This window comes from Oncorhynchus mykiss, chromosome 4 (assembly GCF_057628025.1).
Source record: "Oncorhynchus mykiss isolate SJ-2025 chromosome 4, ASM5762802v1, whole genome shotgun sequence".
NCBI lineage: Eukaryota > Metazoa > Chordata > Actinopteri > Salmoniformes > Salmonidae > Oncorhynchus > Oncorhynchus mykiss.
Genome location: NC_143025.1, coordinates 54,757,263 through 54,778,557, shown reverse-complemented (window position 1 = coordinate 54,778,557; position 21,295 = coordinate 54,757,263). Strand labels below are relative to the sequence as shown.

The following is a 21,295-nucleotide window of genomic DNA, read 5'->3' as shown; positions in this document are numbered from 1 at the left end:
GGTCTAAGGCACTGCATCTCAGGGCTAGAGGCATCACTATAGACCCTGGTTAGATTCCGGGCTGTATCATAACAGGCCGTGATTGGGAGTCCCATAGGGCGCCGCACAATTGGCCCTGCGTCGTTAGGGTTTGGTCGGTGTAGGCCGTCATTGTAAACAATTTTTTCTTAACTGACTTGCCTAGTTAAATAAAATAATAAATAGCATAACAATGAACCATAATCCCAACTCATAACGTTACTACCGTGCATGAATTTGCAGGTATCTAACCAACCAGATTCAATGTTAGCTAGCTACATTAGGCTATAACTAGCAATGCAATTGGCTTGGAGATACGAATAATATAACTACACACAGATCCTACACGTAACGTAATCGTAATCGTTAGCTAGCGAGCCAGCCAGCTAACTTTAACTAGCTAAAAGTACACTTTAACTTGAAATGAAAACGACTTTCTGACAAAATTAGAAACGTGTAATATCTGAAAATTGAGCTAGCTAGACTAACTTACTCGCTTACATGCATGGACCATGGTTGCCCTTAGTTTGAAGGTATAGGCTCGTAATTTAACAATTTTATTCGGATTTACAGGTGGCATACAAGTTTGTTATTAAGGCACATAAAAGTTCACATGTTCCAGAAGTCATTTCTGCCAAAAAACACATTTTGATTTTAAAAAAAGTTTATATTCGAATGCAGTCGTGACATAGACCTACTTTCCTGAAACGAGTCACATATGAAGTTAATATACAGTACCACACAAAAGTTTGGACACACCTTGTCATTTGAGTTTTTCTTTCTTTTTACTATTGTCGAATAATAGTGAAGACATCAAAACTATGAAATAACACATATGGAATCATGTAGTGACAGTGTTATACAAAATATTTGAGTTTCTTCAAAGTAGCCACCCTTTGCCTTGATGACAGCTTTGCACACTCTTGGCATTATCTCAACCAGTTTGACCTGGAATGCTTTGCAAGAAGTGTTGAAGGAGTTACTACATATGCTGAGCACTTGTTGGCTGCTTTTCCTTCACTCTGCGGTCCAACTCATCCCAAACCATATCAAATTGGGTTGAGGTCGGGTGATTGTGGAGGCCAGGTCATCAGACCAAAGGACCGATTTCCACCGGTCTAATGTCCATTGCTTGTGTTTCTTGGTCCAAGCAATTTGTCTCTTCTTATTGGTGTCCTTCAGTAGTGGTCTCATTGCAGCAATTTGACCAAGAAGGCCTGATTCACACCGTGTCCTCTGAACAGTTGATGTTGAGATGTCTGTTACTTGAACTCTATGAAGCATTTATTTGGGCTGCAATCTGAGGTTCAGTTGACTCTAATGAACTTATCCTCTGCTGCAGAGGTAACTCTGGGTTTTCCTGTGGTGGTCCTCATGAGAGCCAGTTTCATCATAATACTTGATGGTTTTTGCGACTGCACTTGAAGAAAATTGAACTTTTCCGTGTTGACGGATCTTAAAGTAATGATGGACTGTCGTTTCTCTTTGCGTATTTGAGCTGTTCTTGCAATAATATGGGCTTGGTCTTTTACCAAATAGGGCTATATTCTGCTTTGAAGAAACTCAAATATAAAATATATTTTTATGTTTAACACTCTTTTGTTTACAACATGATTCCATATGTGTTATTTCAAAATGTTGATGTCTTCACTATTATTCTACAATGTAGAAAATAGTTAAAATAATGAAAAACTCTAGAATAAGTAGGTCTATCCATCTATTGACTGGTACTGTATTTATAAAAAAAATAATAATAATAATAAGAATTTCAACCTCACTTCAGACTTAACCCTGAAACTAACCCCACATACATACACCACACACGTTACCACCAGGCATTTGACCTTTCAAGGGATGTGGAGACACATGTATCTTCTCAAGGGTCAAACGTGAAAAATCTAATGCTAGGTAGCTAGATGTTGATCTATGTGAAGATGTAGTGTTATTTTGAATAAGTAAGCATGACTGATCTTCTTTCACATTTGAACGCCATGAGGAGGATGACGTGGAAACCACGTGTTTTTCTCTCTCACCCCATGACACACACACTCTCTTTCAATCTCTCACACAGCAAACTAAAGGATTCCGAGTCCAGGAGCAGGGAGATGGCGGAGCAGCTGGAGAGCATGAAGAAGGACTTGGAGAGCCGCTCGGTCAAAGGTTGGCCAACCATGCTCTCACCCTGAACCTAACCTCTGGCCAACCATGCTCTAACCCTGAACCTAACCTCTGGCCATCCATGCATTACCCTTAAACTGTCCCTGGCATATGCCACCTTACACAAATACATTGCCAACAAAAAGTATTCATACCCTTTGACTTTTTCCACATTTTGTTGTTTTACAGCCTGAATTCAAAATGGATTAAATTGATTTTTTTCTATCCCTCTACAAACAATACCCCATAATGATAAAGTGAAAACCCGTTTTAATAAATGTTTGCAAATTTATTGAAAATCAAAATACAGAAATATCTAATTTACATAAGTATTCACACCCCTGAGTCAATACTTTGTTGAAGTACCTTTGGCAGCATTTACAGCTGTGAGTTTTTCTGGGTAAGTCTCTAAGAGCTTTCCACACCTGGATTGTGCAACATTTAACCATTATACTTTTCAAAATTATTCAAGCTCTGTCACATTGGTTATTGATCATTGCTCGACAAACATTTTCAGGTCTTACCATAGATTTTCATATATATATATATATATATATATATATATATATATATATATATATATATATATATATATATATATATATATATATATATATATATATATATATATATATATATATATATATATATATATATATATATATATATATATTATGTTTCACTGTAATAAAAAATGAAAAGCTGAAATGTCTTGAGTCAATAAGTATTTAACCCAATGGTTAATTATGACACGCCTAAATAAGTTGAGGAGTAAACATTTGCAAAACTTCTCTAGGGTTGGGGGCAGCATTTGGAATTTTGGATGAAAAGCATGCCCAAATTAAACTGCCTTCTACCCAGGATATGCATATAATTCGTATATTTGGATAAAAAAAACACTAAAGTTTTCTAAAACTGTTAAAATAATGTCTGTGAGTATAACAGAACTGATTTGGCAGGCGAAAACCTGATAAATCCATTCAGGAAGTAGGATTTTTTGTTTATTTGTAGTTTTCTAAAATTACATATTGTGGAAGAAGTCGAGGGGTGTGAATACATTCTGAAGGTGCTCTAGGTTGTTCGATTCTCTTCATCTGGACTAATATCAACAGTATTTGGTATACTATACTTCATACAAATGTTGTATGATTGTAGTTGGTCGTACAGGTTTAGAATAAGGTTTGTTTGGTTTTATTTGATCATTGGAGATGCACATACAAGGATTACCTCTCAGTAATAAACAGAACATTGCATTTCAGTCTCTAGTAATGTCAGTTACATGTTTCCCTTCAACTGTACAAATATGAACAGAATTCCTCTCTAGAATCGTTTAAATGCAGGCTATGAACATAATAGCTGACTGTACTTCTCTTCTAAACACAGGGATGAAACTGCCTGATTTCCAGGACTCAATTTTCGAGTACTTCAACACCTCTCCCCTGGCCCATGACCTGACGTTCAGAGTGAGTGTCTCTCTGCACGTCTCTCTCCATCACATGTCCGTAACAAACCTTAATAGCCACTGTCTCGCCACCTCTGTGTGTATTGGTGGTGACAGGCCGGTGGGAGTTGATAAAGATATTTCAAAGGGTGGGAGACTTGGCACACAAACACACACACAGACAGACTGGCTGGCGCTGTTGTCACACTTGCATTGTCAAACACATTTACACACACACTAAAATCCTTAGATGCAGTGATTGAGAGACACACAGTTCAACATGTGAGAGTGCCAAGCCCCAGAGTTCATATCACCAAGCCCTCTGATGTGCTCAATCACCTCATCACCTCAAAGGACTTCAATAGCACGGAGGGGGGACGCGAACGGTATCATACTTCCTGACCCTCTCCCCACAGAATAAATCGGTGTTATGTTACCCATCAGCATATGGTAAGCCGATGCAGCCACCACGGTTTGGACAGGATCTGCAGTGAAAGTCAAAGTCATGAAAGGGAGGAATTGCACCGGAGAGAGTAGAGGTACAAGAAAGCTGGCCGTGACCTGAACTTAACGAGAGAGAAGCTAGTTTGGTCTAACTGTTTCCCCTCATTTTCATCTCAACGCAAACGTGAACTAGGGTTTTTTTCACCGCCTAGCTGCCTCAAGTTTGTAAAAAAATGGATCAGTCAGCATCGAAGTCACAACAGGTCAGCTTAAAGGCCACAGAAAACCTGATTTAAGTGTTTGTTCAGAGGAAACTTATTTTGTCTCTGTTCCTTCTAGTCTTGTAGGGCCATAAATTGACATAAATTGCTTTTTATTTTTTTGGTCCCTCTTGTGTGTCACCCTTCCAAAAAAGGACTCTGTCTCTTCCTCGTCTGCATATGAAGTAAGTTTGCTGCTCAAAGCTCCTTACCCCTTTTTCTCACAGTTAACCCCTAACCCGAGGGGTTGTGCTGCCAGCGTACAAAAAGGTTGGGAGGAAAGCATTGAGCTTCCTCCTGGTGTGTTGCCCTATTATTTAGCAATTAGCCGTTGTCCAGCAGCATGCTAATATGGACTAATGCTCCTTTAATGTCTTGTCTCATATAGTAGTGTGCATACTCTTATAGTTTGAACTTTTCCTAGTATTTCTATTGTTAATATTGTGAACAGGTTCGCTGCTACACGTTTAGTGAAATAAAATAACTTGTGATTAGCACAGGTTTTGGCTAATGCTAATTTAGCTAGAAGGATGTTATGCTAAAATAGACCTTTTCATAGCTGGTGGCACTCTTCTCCCCTAGTAAACCTCCCCCTAAACCTGCATAGCATGTGTTGGGCACTAAAAGGTTACTGAGCTGCTCCTCTAGAACGTGCTTCCTTATCAGAATCCCCACCGTTAGCATTAGCCGGCCCTCTAACGGCTAATACCGCTAACGCCAGTCATAACTCCTCAGTGGTGTAGCCAGTCACCTCACAAAACCCTGTTAACTATTAGCATACTTGTTATCTTCCTCCACAACTAACGACGAGTCAAAAGGAATAAAACCATACAACAGCACACTGAGATGAGCAGGACCTTTTCACTGTGTCTTTAGTCAGTGAATGAGTGGGAGGATATTTAACCTGCCCTTCATTTTACTTTCATTAAAAAGTGATTAGCAGCAGATACCTCCATGATTTCTCCTAATCTTGCCAATCTTTTTTCAAAAGTCAAAACCTTATCTGTGACACTGTTAGGCTATACGTGTTCAATGTAGACTACATAACGTTTCAGTTGATACGCTCCGTGGTTAAATTGACCATGGTTATAATAGTGTATAGTCAGGTCAATATAATAGTTCCTTTAAAGTGTTTAAATGCTTTGCAAAAATAACCATTTCCCTAATAATCATGTATACATCTGAAATCAGGCAACCTGATGGGACTTTTGATAAAAAATCGGCAATCAAAATGAACGTTCTACCACAGTGACCACGTTATTTTTGCAAAGACTATTTGAGTTCGGACATATAAAGTTTGTTTTAAAACTATAAGATGCATTCTTTCAGTTTTCACAAATACACAACTGGAACACAGATGAAGCTGTTTACATGTCCTAATAATTTGAAAGATTGCTCAGAAAACCAGGTGTTTTAATCGGCGTATGCTTACCTCGATTATGACATTACGCCAATTAAGATAAGCAGAGTAAGGCGTTTACATGACTAATGCCATACGTGGCCTTCTGCCATAAGCAGTTTAATATTGAATTGTGTGTTCATGTAAACGTACTCATTGTTAGACTCTGAAGTGGGCCGTATACTGATTAGTAGATCGACATCAAAATAGTGTATGATGACATGATTTGTGTATAATATAGTATACTTATGTTTTAGACAATACAGTGCCTTCAAAGTATTCACACCCCTTTACTTATTCCACATTTTGTTGTGTTACAATCTGAATAAAAAATGGAATGTGTCACAAATTTTACAAATTTTACAAATTAATAAGAAATGGAAAGCTCATGTCTTAAGTCAATTAGTATTCAATAAGTTCAGTAGTAACAATGTGCTTAACAAGTCATATAAGTTGCATGGACTCACTCTGTGTGCAATAATAGTGTTTAACATGATTTTTGAATAACTACCTCATCTCTGTACCTCACACATACAATTATCTGTAAGGTCCCTCAGTTGAGCAGTGAAATTTAAACAGATTCAACCAAAGACCAGGGAGGTTTTCCAAAGCCTCACAAAGGAGGGCACCTATTGGTAGATATGTAAAAAAGCAGACATTGAATAATCCTTTGAGCACGGTGAAGTTATTAATTACACTTTATTTGGTGTATCAATACACCCAGTCACAACAAAGATACAGACGTCCTTCCTAACTCAGTTGCCAGAGAGGAAGGAAAGCACTCAGGGATTTCAACCGAAGGTCAATTGTGACTTTTAATAGCTGTGATGGGAGAAAACTGAGGATAGATCCACAACAGCGTTGTAGTTACTTCACAATACCAACATAAATGACAGAGGGGGAAAAGAAGGAAGCCTGTAAAGAATACAAATATTCCAAAAACATGCATCCTGTTTCCAATAAAGGTATTTTCAAGGACTCCCGAGTGGCGCGTTGCGGTCTAAGGCACTGCTTCTCAGTGCTAAAGGCGTCACTACAGACCCTGGTTCGATCCTGGGCTATATCACAACCGGTCATGATCGTGTCCCATAGGGTGGCGCACAATTGGCCCAGCGTCGTCTGCTTAGGGTGAGGGTGTGGCCTGGGTAGGTCGTCATTGTAAAATTTGTTCTTAACTGACTTGCCTAGGTAAATAAAAATAAGCCAATAAAGTAAAACTGCAACAAAAAATGTGACAAAGAAATGTACTTTGTCCTGAATACAAAGGATTATGTCACGGAGTACCACTCTTCATATTTTCAAGAATGGTGGTGGCTGCATCATGTTATGGGTATTCTTGTCATTGGCAAGGACTTTATTTTTGGTAAAAAGAAACAGAATAGAGTTAAGCACAGGCAAAATCCTAGAGGAAAACCTGGTTCAATCTGCTTTCCAACTGGCACTGGGAGACGTTCACCTTTCAGCAGACAATCTAAAACACAAGGCCAAATATACACTGTAGTTGCTTACCAAGACGGCATTAAATGTCCCTGAGTAGCCTAGTTACAGTTTAGACTTAAATCAGCAGGAAAATCTATGGCAAGACTTGAAAATGGCTGTCTAGCGATGATTAACAACCAACTTCAGAGCTTTAAGCATTTAGTAAATAATAATGTTCTTAGAGAATTACCCAGAAAGACTCACAGCTGTAATCATTGCCAAAGGTGATTCTAACATGTATTGACTCAGGGGTGTAAATACTTAGGTAAATAAAAAATTATAGATTTAATTTGAAATATATTAACAAAATTCTTAAAACAAGTTTTCACTTAGTCATTATGGGTTTTTGTGTGTGTAGATGTGACAAAAAAGCAATTTAATAAATTTTTAATTCAGGCTGTAACACAACAAAATGTGGAATAAGTCAAGAGGTGTGAATATTTTCTGAAGGCATTGTAAATATGGGCTGATGTATTTTAGTTTTATTCACAAAAGCACATGAACTCCGTACATGTCCCTAGTATGATTTCATGATGGTCAAATACTATTAGCGTTGGAAGTTCTTATGTGTGTGAGTTGGTGCAGGTGTTGTTGAGATACTGATACTCATTTATCAAAACACTAGTTAGTACATGGAAAACACAAGTATTTGAGGAGAGGAACACGTCTGGACACAACACAAGCATTGAGACACTGGAAATTAGTACCACCCGCCCAGTACACAGACACACACACTTACTTGTCCTGTCATTCCTCTCCCTCCTCCAGAGCAGCTCTGTCAGCGAAATTGACTCCACGCCCCAGAAGTCCGACGTCCTCTCCTCGTCAATCTCTGTGGCATCCGAACAGGATGTGAGTGTCCTGTCTCTCACACACACTTCTGTCCTGGCGCAAATTCCTCCCATACATCCTTTCTTCATAGTCATTTTTCCAGTCAATTAATTAAATACATTTCTAGAATTAACATTTGACCTTAATCCTGAATGTAGCTCATTGAATGACTTTCTTATCCCAGTAAAGCGTAGTTCAGTTTCACAGTGTAGAACCAGAGGTATTTTCATTAGGGTATGCAAAAGAAAATTGTGTTTCTTATTGGGCAACTCAATGTAGTCCCTCCCTGTTTCAGTAAATTATCTTCCATTTGGTGTCTTATGAACACGACTCAGCTCTATCCTTTTTCCAGTCTGACCTGCTGACTTGTGAACTTTGACCCCTCTCTCTCCCACAGGAGCCAGTCCCCAAGCCCCCTGCTGCTGCCCCTGCCGTCCCATCCCCTGTCTATCTGACATCGCTGCTGACCGCACCAAAGGTACTGCCTGGCCACACACACACATGCTGTCAGGTAGTCTGTAATGCTTGGCTATGTGTTATCTCTCTCTTCTCTTGTGTGTTTGCGTGCGTGTGCATACAGCCCAAAGCTCACCATCTGAGCATCAAGACCTTCTCCAGCCCCACCCAGTGCACCCACTGCAGCTCCTTGATGGTGGGCCTCTTCCGCCAGGGCTACGCCTGCGAAGGTAGGTTTCATACACACGAACGACCACGCTCTCCGCCGCCATTCTCGGTGAGTTGGCGGACTAAGGAAACTATGGGTGGCATTTCTTTCCGGCAAACACACACACTGAGTAAACAAACTGTAACATTTTAAATAAACAGCAGATCTGATAGTGCAGCTCGCCATTGTACTGCATGTATCCTTGTAAACTAATTCTCTCTCTCCCTCGCTCTTGCCAGTGTGCTCCTTCATTTGCCACGTGTCCTGTAAGGACAACGCCCCCCTGGTGTGCCCCATCCCCCCCGAGCAGGCCAAGAGGCCGCTGGGCATCGACGTACAGAGGGGCATCGGCACCGCCTATAAGGGCTTCGTCAGGGTGAGCACCTAGTGAAAGGTTATGACCATAGAAATAGAATGACTAGAACATGCATTCTGGCCGCATGTTGTGCGTAATTCAGTTACATGATAATTCACTACTATCATTTTTGGATGTTGTATCTGATGTAATTAATGTTAAGTTCATGTTTTAAGTATCCCTATACTTATTACGGTGCTTTCACTCTGTTATTAGTGCGCCTATGCAGACGTTTCCCTTGTTGTTGGACCGGGCCTGAGTGTAATGGCACCTATGTACCGTGGAGATACTGTGAAGTGAACGGTGTTAAACTGGAACGTAGTCGTTGTGTCATTGGGAGTTAACAATCAAAACATCTCAAATTCTGTTCAGCTTAACAAGATGGGAACTGTAGCGTGTATTGGAATTGAACAACATAAACAGACCTCAATTGAAAGGTTGCTGCTCCCCTCTCCGTCAGATCCCCAAGCCCATGGGGGTAAAGAAGGGCTGGCAACGGGCATACGCTGTGGTGTGTGACTGTAGATTCTTCCTGTACGAGGTGCCTGAGGGCAAGTCCACCCAGCCAGGCGTGGTGACCAGTCAGGTCCTGGACCTCAGGTAGGATCTGTCTCTGTCTCTGTGTGTGTGTGTGTGTGTGTGTGTATATGTGTTTGTAACACTATGTTCTGTGTATGTCCACAGGGATGAGGAATTTTCCGTCAGCTCCGTCATGGCCTCAGACGTCATCCACGCCACCCGAAAAGATATCCCCTGCATATTCAGGGTAATCTTCGAACTGCAGCATGTGAAATGCTGTATGTCTAAAGTTATTATATTGACCCTTTTTATAATATATTCCAACTATGGGATGATGTTTCCTATCGGAGAAAACCCAATAAACAATATCTAAGTGAAGTCATTATTGTAACACGTTCTGAATGTTATAACTATGCGTTACTATGGAGCGTTGTATTGAATCATAACACACTACCCTTCTTGTGAATGTTATTATATTGATTACTCTATCATTTCACATGTCAAAGTCAACGCAAACAAAACTGAAATAAGAATAATTAAACATGGGCTTTATATAGCACTTTTCTGTTGCATTTCCATGGAGACTTTACCCCCACACCAGTGTGTTGTCAGTGTTTGTTGAGCTACCCCCTACTTTTTTCAATTTCCGCCTGAAGACATACCCAAATCTAACAGCCTGTAGCTCAGGCACAGAACCAAGGATATGCATATTCTTGGTACCATTTGAAAGAAGACACTCTGAAGTTTGTGTAAATGTGAATTGAATGTAGGAGAATATAATACAATGAAAAAAAACATACGTTTTTATTTTTGTATCATCTTTAAAATGAACAAGATAAAATAAACATTCAGATAGGACGATAGGGACAATTTCAGTGAAAAACATAAGAGGGCAACAGTACTTGTGCAAAGTTTCAGAATGATAACTTCCAAAATGAGTGTGCTACATGACATTTATCATGAACTCACCCAGGTGTCCCACACAAGTAGCCCAAATGTACCCAAGTGGGGGGTGTATTCTAACAGACACACCCCAAAAAATTTAGAAAAAAATATATACATTTACAAAATAACATGGGTAACTATTTCCACACTTTCAATATTTGGAAGACCCTCAGTCCTCTATCAAATCAAATTTATTTATATAGCCCTTCGTCCATCAGCTAATATCTCAAAGTGCTGTACAGAAACCCAGCATAAAACCCCAAACAGCAGCAATGCAGGTGTAGAAGCACGGTGGCTAGGAAATACTCCCTAGAAAGGCCAAAACCTAGGAAGAAACCTAGAGAGGTACCAGGTTATGAGGGGTGGCCAGTCCTCTTCTGGTTGTGCTGGGTGGAGATTATAACAGAACATGGCTGAGATTTTCAAACGTTCATAGATGGGCAGCAGGGTCAGATAATAATAATCACAGTCGTTGTAGAGGATGCAACAGGACAGCACCTCAAGAATAAATATGAACAGTTTAGGGTTCCATAGCCGCAGGCAGAACAGTTGAAACTGGAACAGCAACAAGGCCAGGTGGACTGGGGACAGCAAGGAGTCATCATGCAAGGTAGTCCTGACGCATGGTCCTAGGGCTCAGGTCCTCCGAGAGAGAGAATTAGAGAGAGCATACTTAAATTCACACAGGACACCGGATAAGACAGAAGAAGTACTCCAGATATAACAAACTGACCCTAGCCCCCTGACACAAACTACTGCAGCATAAATACTGGAGGCTGAGACAGGAAGGGTCAGGAGACACTGTGGCCCCATCCGATGAGACCCCCGGACAGGGCCAAATGGGAAGAATATAACCCCACCCACTTTGCCAAAGCTCTACACAATATTGTGCTACCATCTTCTCATCTATTGACACATTCTGGGCTGGCTGAAAGTAGGTTTTGCAGGCCTCAACAGTGTTGTAGTAGAGAGGTTTTATTTTGCACAGTCTATCAAACTTTGCTGTGCCTCTCTTCTTGTCATTCCCTTCATCAACATTTGGGTCACTGATATGAAGTGTCTGTGAGAGAGCCAGAAACCTTTTGCAGGACATAACAGTCATGGGGAAAGACAGTTGGTAGAGAGATGACGTTTTCCAGTAGTCCTTCAGGCTTTTCAGCTTCACCAGCCCCATGTAGACGACCAGTGAAAGGTAGCAGAAAATGTCTGACATGGATATGGGCTTCCATGCTAGCTTTTTGCCTACTTGCTTCTTCTCCCCATACTTATTTGTGTTAGACACGAGCGAATCGACAACAGATTGGGTGAAAAACAGCTGAAAAAGCTGAAGGGGGCTGTAAGTTTGTCATACTCACCTGAGGTCCTGGCTCCCTTTTCGGCCTAAATGTTGGTTGAGGTGGCTCCACATCATATTCTAGGACAGTGTGCCAACGCCCTTCTGTCCCTTCGTTAGCAGGTGGTACACTTCCCCTCCTCCACTTCCTTGTCAGTGCCTTCACACCTCTAGATGGCCCGGGAGGTGTGGAGCCGGAGACAACAGGTGTCCGGCTGGATGAACCAGCTTCCGTGGGGGATGGACACCTTGACACTGGGGGCTCCCATTCGGAGTCAGTGTCACTGTGAAATAAAATGTTGAGTTAGAATAGTTTCACATATGAGCCCTGTATCAACAGGTATAATAAACATATATATATATATATATGAGTACAGCGAACATAAAGTGCTGTTCCATTTCACTTTGGCCATTGTTGTGGGCCTGCCTCAAATAGGCTATTTCATGTGGGGGTGGGGTGGAGCGGCAGACACACACATCTCGACCTGTGTTGCGATGTGTGGGTTTGCTGTTACATTCTACTCCATTCCATTTTATATATAATAGGTATACACACACACACACACACACACACACACACACACACAAACATAGGCTATGGGTCATTCACATACAGTGCCTTGCGAAAGTCTTCGGCCCCCTTGAACTTTGCGACCTTTTGCCACATTTCAGGCTTCAAACATAAAGATATAAAACTGTATTTTTTGTGAAGAATCAACAACAAGTGGGACACAATCATGAAGTGGACCGACATTTATTGGATATTTCAAACTTTTTTAACAAATCAAAAACTGAAAAATTGGACGTGCAAAATTATTCAGCCCCCTTAAGTTAATACTTTGTAGCGCCACCTTTTGCTGCGATTACAGCTGTAAGTCGCTTGGGGTATGTCTCTATCAGTTTTGCACATCGAGAGACTGACATTTTTTCCCATTCCTCCTTGCAAAACAGCTCGAGCTCAGTGAGGTTGGATGGAGAGCATTTGTGAACAGCAGTTTTCAGTTCTTTCCACAGATTCTCGATTGGATTCAGGTCTGGACTTTGACTTGGCCATTCTAACACCTGGATATGTTTATTTTTGAACCATTCCATTGTAGATTTTGCTTTATGTTTTGGATCATTGTCTTGTTGGAAGACAACAAGAAAAAAAAAGTATTTTGCAGACTCCATCAGGTTTTCTTCCAGAATGGTCCTGTATTTGGCTCCATCCATCTTCCCATCAATTTTAACCATCCTCCCTGTCCCTGCTGAAGAAAAGCAGGCCCAAACCATGATGCTGCCACCACCATGTTTGACAGTGGGGATGGTGTGTTCAGCTGTGTTGCTTTTACGCCAAACATAACGTTTTGCATTGTTGCCAAAAAGTTCAATTTTGGTTTCATCTGACCAGAGCACCTTCTTCCACATGTTTGGTGTGTCTCCCAGGTGGCTTGTGGCAAACTTTAAACAACACTTTTTATGGATATCTTTAAGAAATGGCTTTCTTCTTGCCACTCTTCCATAAAGGCCAGATTTGTGCAATATACGACTGATTGTTGTCCTATGGACAGAGTCTCCCACCTCAGCTGTAGATCTCTGCAGTTCATCCAGAGTGATCATGGGCCTCTTGGCTGCATCTCTGATCAGTCTTCTCCTTGTATGAGCTGAAAGTTTAGAGGGACGGCCAGGTCTTGGTAGATTTGCAGTGGTCTGATACTCCTTCCATTTCAATATTATCGCTTGCACAGTGCTCCTTGGGATGTTTAAAGCTTGGGAAATCTTTTTGTATCCAAATCCGGCTTTAAACTTCTTCACAACAGTATCTCGGACCTGCCTGGTGTGTTCCTTGTTCTTCATGATGCTCTCTGCGCTTTTAACGGACCTCTGAGACTATCACAGTGCAGGTGCATTCATACGGAGACTTGATTACACACAGGTGGATTGTATTTATCATCATTAGTCATTTAGGTCAACATTGGATCATTCAGAGATCCTCACTGAACTTCTGGAGAGAGTTTGCTGCATTGAAAGTAAAGGGGCTGAATAATTTAATCACAAATAATATTTTATATTATTAATTTCAAACAACGGCATTAGCAGAAACTTAGAACTTAGTTTTGGACTGGTAAGTTATAAGTTCTATGTCCTCACCGTTCAAAAAATATGTTTCCATTTTGGAGTCATAGCTATGGTCGCTAGCTGAATCTGAATCTAAAAGAAGATCTGTTTCACTGTCACGTTCAATTTCCTCTAATTTTGTCTACATTCGTATATCTAGTGGGGGCTTTCCCTGACTTATTCGCCATGATGTACGATATATAAACAGCTGAAGATGCGCGTTACCAAAAAGGGCTGTGCGTCACAAACTTGGCTCCTTCTAGTATGAATGTTCAATGGCGAATGACCGTCTTTACACAGGAGTTTACTACATGGGTTGGTCTTCTAAGACATAAACGTTACCTATTGCCGTTTACCTCAGCTCATTGGCTATCTACCCAGCAAGATTTCAAGACGATCAGTGTTCATTGTGTTAAAATACAGTCAATCAACGAAACAGCGGGCAAATCTTTGGTGCACAAGGATGTCATTACTTGTTGTCTTCAAATCGGTTTCTTTCAGTCAATACGTCCCGCGAAATGACCCATCAGGTTTGATTTGTGTTACAAACATTGTGTTACAAACAAACCAGTTGATTGCAGTGAAACCAAACATGACTGGAAAAGTCACGTTCTGTGTGGGTTATTTACCTGGAATGTGTCGTCGAAAATGGAATGAGACGGAATTCACAAAATGTTTTCGTGTTAGGCTATAAAAACGAATTATCAAACAAAAGATCATTCATTGTGTAACAATGAGCATTGGAATTCATGTTGGATTCAAACAGACGAAGATCGTCAAAGGAAAACTATTTATTTTAATGCAGTTTGTGATTGTTACGCCTGTGCTGGTTGAAATAGTTGTTTTTTATGGGGCTCTATACTCAGATAATCGCATCGTCTTCTTTCGCAGTAAATCATTTTTTGAACCTGACAACGCAGTTGGATTAGCAAGATTCTAGGCTTTCGATACATGTGAGACACTTGTATTTTCATGAATGTTTAATGACTATTTATGTAGGATCACCGTATGTTGTGGAATTTCAGCCCGCTACCGGGTTCCGTGCTCAGAGAGGTTAATGGTAACTGTAGTGTAATTGTGTCCATTAGGAGTGTGACACTGATCTTTGGGAGAGCAGAATCAACAAATTCTGCATCATCAAGACTGTTGCTTTGTGAGAAGGTGTTAAAGTTTGAACTCGGCCATTGTTTTGTAAATGCCAGCTAAAAAGTACCAGTGACCTGGCTTTTGCCCCAGGTGAAAGCAGGTTTTCCGAAGCCATGGCCCTGTGAAGCAACGGGTGCCGGCCCGTGTAGATGGATACAGAAAAGTCTGAGCCTTTTGGGTAAAACACTGGGGACAATCCTGTATGGAAATGCACCATTGAAGGACCCAAAGACACTTCCTGTTATTATTGACCCTCGCCTCTGTCCCAGGTGACATCATCCCTGCTGAACTCCCCAGTGTGCGCCGCCTCCCTTCTGGTGCTGGCGGAGAGCGAGGCAGAGAAGAGGAAGTGGGTTGGCATCCTGGAAGGCCTTCAGAGCATCCTGGCCAAGAACCGCCTCAGGAACTGCGTGGTGCACGTCATGCACGAGGCCTACGACTCGTCACTGCCCGCCATCAAGACCATGCTCTCCGCCGCCATCGTCGGTGAGTTGGAGAAAATGGGGAGACTGTATGTGACATTTACGTCTCACCAACACAACTGCGCTGTGTGTTTTTGTGTGTGTGCGAGGCATACGACTCGTCACTGTCTGTCATCAAGACCACACTCTCCATGATAAGTGAGTAAGGGACAGTGGGCCTCTTATCATTCGTGACCAGCAAGACATTTGTGTAAATCTTTTCTTCTGATTACAGCTTTTACACAGTTTAGTAGCTGGAACAGGCAAAACAACAATATTCAAGGGTTAAATATTTGTTCAATCTCTTGTGGGTTTTATTTATGTGTTTTTCATAGAAACAAATGTACGGGATGTATTGCTATATTAGTTCCAGAATGTGTGCAGGAAAAATGGAAAGAGAGAGCGAGGGAGAGAGAGGTGTATGCAGAGAATGTGTGAGTGTCAGAGAAAGTGTGACTGTTGACTCCTCTTCTCTCTGCAGATCGAGAGCGTATCGCCCTGGGCACAGAGGAAGGCCTGTTTGTAGTGGAGGTCACCAGAGATGGTAAGAACATACGACATCAGGTCATATTCACCCATAGGCCGTTTTCACATATGACATCCGATACCATGGTATGGTTTCCTGGGTGTTTTCACAGTTTGACATTCGATACCATGGTATCGAAACCGTACCTGGCCGTTTTCACATATGACATACCATGGTACGGTTTCCTTGCCGTTTTCACATATGACATCCGATTCCATGGTACGGCTTCCTGGCCGTTTTCACATATGACCTCCGATACCATGGTACGGTTTCCTGGCCATTTTCACAAATGACATCCGATACCATGGTACGGTTTCCTGGCCGTTTTCAAATGTGACATTCCATACCATGGTACGGTTTCCTGGTTGTTTTCACATATGACATTCCATTGTATGGTTTCCTGGGTGTTTTCACGGTTTGACATTCGATACCATGGTACGGTTTCCTGGGTGTTTTCACAGTTTGACATTCGATACCATGGTACGGTTTCCTAGGTGTTTTCACATATGACATCCAATTCCATGATACGGTTTCCTGGCCGTTTTCACATATGACATTCGATACCATGGTACGGTTTTCTGGATGTTTTCACATATGACATTCCATTGTATGGTTTCCTGGGAGCTTTCACGGTTTGACATTTGATACCATGGTTCGGTTTCCTGGGCGTTTTCACAGTTTGACATTCGATACCTTGGTACGGTTTCCTAGGTGTTTTCACATATGACATCCGATACCACGGTACGGTTTCCTAGGCGTTTTCACATATGACATCCGATACCACGGTACGTTTTCCTGGCCGTTTTCACAGTTTGACATTCGATACCATGGTACCGTTTGCTGGGTGTTTTCACAGTTTGACATTCGATACCATGGTACTGTTTTTCTTGGTGTTTTCACATATGACATTTCATAGCATGGTTACGGTTTCCTGGGTGTTTTCATAGTTTGACAACCGTTTCCTGGAGCAGTTGTGAAAGTTTGACCATTCACAAGACCTGAAAATCACAGTTTCATGGTGCAATTTGCCGAGACGCTCATTCTGCATGACAGTAGCAAGCTAGCTTGTTTACAACGGGCAAAAAAGTTCCACTCAACTGGCACGTCCCGATACCTGTTACTTTGGTCCTGGATCTTGGACCCACCACAGGATTTGTTTCTACCCGAGTTCATTTACATCTCAAATGCTCTATAGTGCAGATCATCAGCTCCATTATCTGGATCAAACGGGGATATGTGAGAGCTCCCATCGAGGCTCAGATGATATGAACATAACTGGTTTTGTGCACAACAACATGCAGACTCCTCCATGCAGCTCAACAGTTTTTTGAGTTCTATGATCACATGATGCTCTGCAGATGGTCATTCTATCAACAAATCTGTTGATAAGCAACTGCTTGCTAAGGTTATGGTTAGGTTTAGAATAAATGTAAGGTGTAAGGTTAGAGCTAGGGTTAAGGTCAGTAGATAGTTGAAATGTTACGGATGGACTTTCCAAATAAGTTGTTAATGGGATATGTGAGATCGCCCATAGAGGCTAAGATGATACGGAACATAATTACAAATAATTTGTTGACTGCAAGAAGCCCAAACAGATAGAATATTTGAATAACACATTCATTTTAACCCTTCTATCTATTATGTATGGGAATACGAATACTTTCCAAAATTAAAATCACTTGGAACTGATTTGATGATGATTTTATTTGGCCCTTCAAGTTTTCTGAGCAATTGTTGGACATAAGACTATAAAAACATAAAATTTGCTCCAAGTGATTTTAATTATTGTATTGGCTCACGGGCCGCCAGTTGGGGAGCCCTGCCCTACAAACTCCCCTGTTGACTCACCCCTCTCTCCCTCCTCCAGTGATCGTCCGTGCGGCTGACTGCAAGAAGGTGCACCAGATCGAGCTGATCCCAAAACAGAAGATGGTGGCCCTGCTGTGCGGACGCAACCGCCACGTGCACCTGCACCCCTGGGGGGCGCTGGAGGGGGCTGAGTCGGCCTTTGACATCAAGTTGACGGAGACCAAGGGCTGTCAGGCGCTGACCACCGGCGTGCTGCATCCTGGGGGACCCGCCTGCCTGCTGGCCGCCATCAAGCGCCAGGTATCTATTTTATTTATTTACACATGCAGGCAAATTTAGTGACTAAAGTAAAACAAAGTTAATAAAAGAGTTCCAATACAAAATAGTTCAAATTACATGTGAAGGTGAAGTTGTAACTTTTATAAGAAATAGGGGGGGAAAGTCATAAGATACATCTATCTTCCCCACTTCAAAACAAACAACCTATAAAGGTAGCATCCATAAAGTCTTCATAAGAACTGCATCGATGCTTTGCATATCATTCATAACTCATACTAGCTACATCAAAGGTGACATGAAAGGTCCTTTACATCTGCTGCTTTGCCTGAATGTATGGCAAAATGTCCCCCCCTCCACCTCTACCAGGTGCTGTGCTATGAGATCACCTGGGCCAAGCCGCACCACCGCAAGCTGTGGGAGGTGCAGGCCCCGGGGGTGGCCCAGTGGCTGGGCATGGTGCGTGAGCGCCTGTGTGTGGGCTACCCCTCGGGCTTCGCCCTGCTGGCCCTCCAGGGTGAGTCATCGCCCGTAAGCCTGGTGAGCCCCGGGGACCCGTCGCTTGCCTTCCTGGCCCAGCAGCCCCTGGACGCGCTGCACGCCCTGGAGGTGGGCACGGCCGAGCTGCTGCTCTGCTTCAGCCAGCTAGGAATCTATGTGGACCCCACAGGAAGGAGGAGCAGGGCCCAGGAACTGATGTGGCCCGCCACACCGCTAGCCTGCAGTACGTAGCGGTTTTGTTTTATTTTAAGTGGTTAAGTTGGGTTAGGCAAGGTTTGGAGAAGAAATGCAGTGGCCTTGCTGGTCTAACGGTAATGCTGCAGCAACTGGCACACACATCTATGGTTTCGGCACACGTTTGAATCCAACCTACTGCTCTTTGACACAACTTCTCCCTGTCCTTCCCCACTGTCATCTTCTATCTTAAAATATACAGTGTGCTCCAAATGTATTGTGACAATGACAATGACAATGATGTTGTTTTGGCTCTGTACTCCAACACTTTGGATTTGAAATTATACAATGACTGAAGTTAAAATGCAGACTGTCAGCTTTAATTTGAGGGTGAACCGTTTAGCACTTTTAGTACATAATACCCCCATTTTAGGGGACCAAAAGTATTGGGATAAATTCACTTACACTACCATTCAAAAGTTTGTTCACCTACTCGTTCCAGGTTGTTTTTTTTTGTTTTTTTCTACAATGTAGGATAATAGTGAAGACATCAACATGATGAAATAACACACATGGAATCGTAGTAACCAAAAAAGTGTTAAATCTAAATATATTTTATATTTGAGATTCTTCAAAGTAGCCACCCTTTGCCTTGACAGCTTTTCACACTCTTGGAATTCTTGGTTACAACTGCCACGTCTTGGTGAGACGCAGAGTCGGTGAACGGATGATCTCCGCATGTGTGGTTCCTATTGTGAAGCATGGAGGAGGAGGTGTGATGGTGTTTTACTCGTGACACTGTGTGATTTATTTAGAAGTTAAGGCACACTTAACCAGCATGACTACTACAGCATTCTGCAGCGATACGCCATCCCATCTGGTTTGCGCTTAGTGGGGCTATCATTTGTTGGCCCAAGCAAGTCCTTTTGTTATTATTGGAGTCCTTTAGTAGTGGTTTCTTTGCAGCAATTTGACCATGAAAGGCAGTTGATGTTGAGATGTGTCTGTTTCTTGAACTCTGAAGCATTTATTTGGTCTGTAATTTCTGAGGCTGGTAACTGTAATTGAACTTATCCTCTGCAGCAGAGGTAACTCAAAGTTCTTCCTTTCCTGTGGCGGTCCTCATGAGAGACGGTTTCATCATAGTGCTTGATGGTTTTTGCAACTGCACTTTCAAAGTTTTTGAAATTTTCCGCATTGACTGACCTTCATGTCTTAAAGTAATGATGGACTGTTGTTTCTCTTTGCTTATTTGAGCTGTTCTTGACATAATATGGACTTGGTCTTTTACCAAATAGGGCTATCTTCTGTATACCACCCCTACCTTCTGTATACCACCCCTACCACAACTGATTGGCTCAAACACATTAAGAAGTAAAGAAATTACCCAAATGTACTTTTAACAAGGCACACCTGTTCATTGAAATGCATTCCAGGTGACTACCTCATGAAACTGGTTGAGAGAATGCTTAGAGTGTGCAAAACTGACATCAAGGCAAAGGGTGGCTACTTTGAAGAATCTCAAATATATTTGATTTGTTTAACACCTTTTTGGTAACTACATGATTCCATATGTGTTATGTCATAGTGTTGATCTCGTCACTATTATTCTACAATGTAGAAAATAGTACAAATAAAGAATAACTCTTGAATGAATAGGTGTGTCTTGACTGGTATTGTTTGTGTATTAGTATTTTTTTCACAATGTCGGCTCCAGATAATAGTGATAGAGACACCTTGTAACAGCCTTTGTAGAATGCCTGAGTGCTTGACACCAGAAATTGTTAGCTATCCGAAGGGGCACTAAAAGACAACATTTTTATATTATTGAAACATGAAAATGATCTGGTATATTGGATCCTACAAATAGATTAAATTGTGGAGGCCTCTGTTTTTGCTCAGCGTGCCTCCTGTGTGTCCTCCAGGCTCCAACTCGTCTTACCTGACGGTGTACAGCGAGTACGGAGTGGATGTGTTTGACATCCACACCACCGAGTGGGTCCAGACCATTTCACTGAGGAAGGTAAAAGTAGCTTTTCATGGTTACCCATCCATATCGCTCCTGCCAACTGATGAGTCTGGATTTGCCTCCCTCCCCAATGATTTCTAGATTGCAAGCACATTCTCACCGTTCTGATTGGTCCCAGAAACCGATGGGTTAGGCCTGAACAGGCTTACATGATGGTGTGATTAACTTTGATACTCTGATTGGTTAAATTTGTTAGAGACGATCCAATCGCTGATTAATTTTTGTACAACGCCCCTCATTTTGAAGTCACACAAATGACTTGTAGGATTGCAGTTTCAGACTAAATGTGTGTAGCGATCGATAAATTAAATTCAGGGTGAGTCATCAGGCAAAAGAGCAGCGCTGCCCGTACAACAGTCTGGAATGTCTATCTGTGTGTGTTGTGTGCGGTATGTCTAGTCTACGCTGTGTAGCTGTTAGCGACAATGCTA

General features: G+C 41.8%; 1 protein-coding gene across 16 annotated transcripts in view; it reads left to right on the top strand.

Moving 5' to 3' along the window:
• The window catches only part of LOC110521031 (serine/threonine-protein kinase MRCK beta), a 126,383-nt gene that overhangs the window by 80,540 nt on the left and 24,548 nt on the right, over nucleotides 1–21,295 (top strand). For 8 of the 16 annotated variants that reach the window (XM_090232291.1, XM_036975509.2, XM_036975512.2 and 5 more), the window contains 14 exons: nucleotides 2,090–2,178; nucleotides 3,559–3,638; nucleotides 4,476–4,505; nucleotides 7,967–8,050; nucleotides 8,427–8,507; nucleotides 8,610–8,715; nucleotides 8,933–9,069; nucleotides 9,509–9,648; nucleotides 9,733–9,814; nucleotides 15,358–15,574; nucleotides 16,031–16,093; nucleotides 17,943–18,184; nucleotides 18,530–18,884; nucleotides 20,761–20,858. In XM_090232291.1, the coding sequence (XP_090088417.1) occupies nucleotides 2,090–2,178; nucleotides 3,559–3,638; nucleotides 4,476–4,505; nucleotides 7,967–8,050; nucleotides 8,427–8,507; nucleotides 8,610–8,715; nucleotides 8,933–9,069; nucleotides 9,509–9,648; nucleotides 9,733–9,814; nucleotides 15,358–15,574; nucleotides 16,031–16,093; nucleotides 17,943–18,184; nucleotides 18,530–18,884; nucleotides 20,761–20,858 (1,804 nt within the window). The remainder of the gene's footprint in view (nucleotides 1–2,089; nucleotides 2,179–3,558; nucleotides 3,639–4,475; nucleotides 4,506–7,966; nucleotides 8,051–8,426; nucleotides 8,508–8,609; nucleotides 8,716–8,932; nucleotides 9,070–9,508; nucleotides 9,649–9,732; nucleotides 9,815–15,357; nucleotides 15,575–16,030; nucleotides 16,094–17,942; nucleotides 18,185–18,529; nucleotides 18,885–20,760; nucleotides 20,859–21,295) is intronic. The other 8 variants (XM_090232294.1, XM_090232290.1, XM_090232293.1 and 5 more) reach the window with 1 other exon arrangement.